The sequence below is a fragment of the Eimeria mitis genome, genomic scaffold (genome assembly GCF_000499745.2).
Source record: "Eimeria mitis Houghton genomic scaffold, Emh_scaff266, whole genome shotgun sequence".
In the NCBI taxonomy this organism is placed as follows: Eukaryota; Apicomplexa; class Conoidasida; order Eucoccidiorida; family Eimeriidae; genus Eimeria; species Eimeria mitis.
This window is the reverse complement of record NW_013571002.1, coordinates 22,408-25,301: the sequence shown is the minus strand read 5'-3', so window position 1 is coordinate 25,301 and position 2,894 is coordinate 22,408. Positions and strand designations below refer to the sequence as shown.

Below are 2,894 nucleotides of genomic sequence, written 5' to 3'. Positions count from 1 at the left end.
TATATATATATATATATTTGTATTTATATTTTATATAAATATAGATTTTTGTATTAATTGTGTATTATATAAATTTGCATAATTTTCTTTCTTTTTCATTTGTTTTATTTTATCTACTTATTTATTTATTTTCTTTATTCATATATTTACCTATTTATTTATTTTCTTTATTTATCTATTGATCTATTCACTTAATTAATTAATTTATTTATTTATTTACTTATTTATTTATTTATTTATTTATTTATCTATTCACTTACTTTATTTATTTATTTATTTATTTATTTATTTATTTATTTATTTATCTAATCACTTAATTAATTAATTAATTAATTTATTTATTTATTTATTTATCTATCTATCTATATATTTATTTATCTATCTATTTATTTATTTATCTATCTTTATATTTATTTATTTATTTATTTATTTATTTATTTGTGTGTGTGTTTAGATACTAGCATCTGAGTTATCTGTGGGTTACGAGCATCCCCCATGTATAGTAAGGAGAGTGAATGGGTATAGAGTAAGAAACCTAAGAGAAATGTTTATATATATAAATAAAATAAAAAATAAATATATAGAAATAGAAATACAAACAAATGCTGTTGATTCTCTTTTTGTTGTTATTGATAAATATAAAACAGATAAAATACAACATAAAATATTAACAGAACATAATATTAAATATTATGCTTCGGATGATCTATACCACCTCCTACCGAAACCCTAAACCCTAAACCCTAAACCCTCAGAAACAACAACAACAAAAAAAAAAATAATAATAATAATAACGACGGCGATTAAAGAAAAAAACAACAAAGGAAATCAGTAATGTCATCAATTTATTTATCGTATATATATATATATATATATATATATATATATATATATATATATATATATATATATATATATATATGGGGGTAATCTAAACAACGATGTGCATGCATGCAAGTTGGTGTGTACATACACCACCGACCCGGAGGCCCCCACAAATGCATAGAAAACAAATATTTTAATATACACCTTCAGCAGCAGCAGCAGATACCTCTGCTCTACTTTGCTGCTGCAGCTAGCTGCTGTAGCTAGCTGCTGTAGCTAGCTGCTGTAGCTAGCTGGTGTAGCTAGCTGCCGTAGCTAGCTGCTGCAGCTTGCTGCTGTAGCTTGGAACTGCAGATATCTCTGCTGCATATATATCTGCAGCAGAAAGCTGCAGCAACAAACGGCTAGCTAGCTAGCTAGCTAGCTAGCTAGGGAGTCCACAGCTAGCTAGCTAGCTAGCTAGCTAGCTAGCTAGCTAGCATGATGCTGGGTGGTGAAATGCTAACAATCGTTTTTAAAGCTTTCGATTGTCTGACGGCTGAACATCTGCAAAAATAAATAAAATAAATTGGCCCTCTATACACCTCAGGGTGTACATACACCCCAGGGTGTAGATACACCGCAGGGTGTACGTACACCCCAGCGTGTATGTTAGCTGTACGTACACCGCAGTAGTTGTTGTGCCTATCACCTTAATTTAGACTAGCGACATGCGGTGTGTATCGATCAAAAACAGAAATCCACTGAAGGGCCAAAGTCACAACCAGAAAAACCAGCCATGCCACCCAACGCCTCGGGCTTATAAACACCTTCACTAGCTAGCTAGCTAGCTAGCTAGCTAGCTAGCTAGTTAAATAGCTGACTACCTGACTAGCTAGCTAGCTAGCTAGCTAGTCAGGTAGTCAGTTAGCCAGTCAGCTAGTCATCTAGCTAGCTAGCTAGCTAGTCAGCTAGCTAGCTAGTTAGGCAGTCAGCTAGCTAGCTAGTCAGCTAGCTAGCTAGTCAGCTAGCTAGCTAGTCAGCTAGCTAGCTAGCCAGCTAGCTAGCGAGTCAGCTAGCTAGCTACTGAAGTAGTAAGCTAGCTAGCTAGCCAGCTAGCAAGTTACGTATGTGGCTAGCTGAGGGTTGCGGCTAGTCTCCGTCGCTGCTGCTGCCGCTGCTGCTGTCGCTGCTGCCTTCTTCTTCTTCTTGCTGCCGTTGCTGCTGTCTCCGCCTGGCCGTTCCCAGCATAAGTCCATGGAACTGAGACACGCCAGGCGCTTGTGCTGCTGCTGCTGCTGCTGCTTCTGCTGCTGCTGCTGCAGCTGCTGCTGCTGCTGCTGCTGTTGGTCGGGACTCTGCTGCTGCTCCTGCAGCCTGCGGAGACACAACAAACAAAAGAATACAGAAAACGCATGCAAACAACCAGGTGTACGCATGCATGCATGCATGCATGCAGCAGCAGCAAATGTTTGAATACAAAGCCCCAATTCTGCTTCTGTCCTGTGTTGTCTACATCTTTGTTCTGTTGCTGCTGCTGCTCCTGCTGCTATTGCTGCTGCGGCTGCTGCTGCAGCTATTGCCATGGGAAGGATTTGCTGCAGCAACAGTACCGACAGCAGCAGCAGCAGCAGCAGCAGCAGCAGCAACAACAGCAGCAGCAGCAGCAGCACGAACCTGGGTGTCTGCTCTGAGTGTCTCATCTCTTCCTGCTGCAGCATGTTTGTCTCTTTTGTCTGTTTCTTGCATCGACTCTCCGCGAGCAGCAGCAGCAGCAGCAACAGCAGCAGCAGTTGTATGTCTCTGTGGCTGATGCATCTGCTGCTTTGCTGCTGCTGCNCAGCAGCAGCAACAGCAGCAGCAGTTGTATGTCTCTGTGGCTGATGCATCTGCTGCTTTGCTGCTGCTGCCCCCGCCCTCCCAGCAGCAGCAGCAGCAGCAGCAGCAGCAGCAGCAGCAGCAGCAGCAGCTCCTTTGAGTCTAAGACATATCTGGGTGATGCGTGAGGGTTGTTTGTTGTTTTTTCTGCACTGTACGCGGATGGTTTTGGGGAAGGGGCCAGGAACAAGTACAGGGCGATGAAAAGGAGA

General features: G+C 40.8%; 1 protein-coding gene across 1 annotated transcript in view; it reads right to left on the bottom strand.

Annotated features, from left to right (window-relative positions):
• Positions 1 to 1,956: 1,956 nt before the first annotated feature.
• The window catches only part of EMH_0006080 (uncharacterized protein), a gene marked incomplete at both ends in the record, with an annotated part of 3,156 nt that continues 2,218 nt past the window's right edge, over positions 1,957 to 2,894 (bottom strand). The window contains 2 exons of the mRNA XM_013497417.1: positions 1,957 to 2,181; positions 2,482 to 2,556. Coding sequence (XP_013352871.1) covers positions 1,957 to 2,181; positions 2,482 to 2,556 — 300 coding nt within the window. The remainder of the gene's footprint in view (positions 2,182 to 2,481; positions 2,557 to 2,894) is intronic.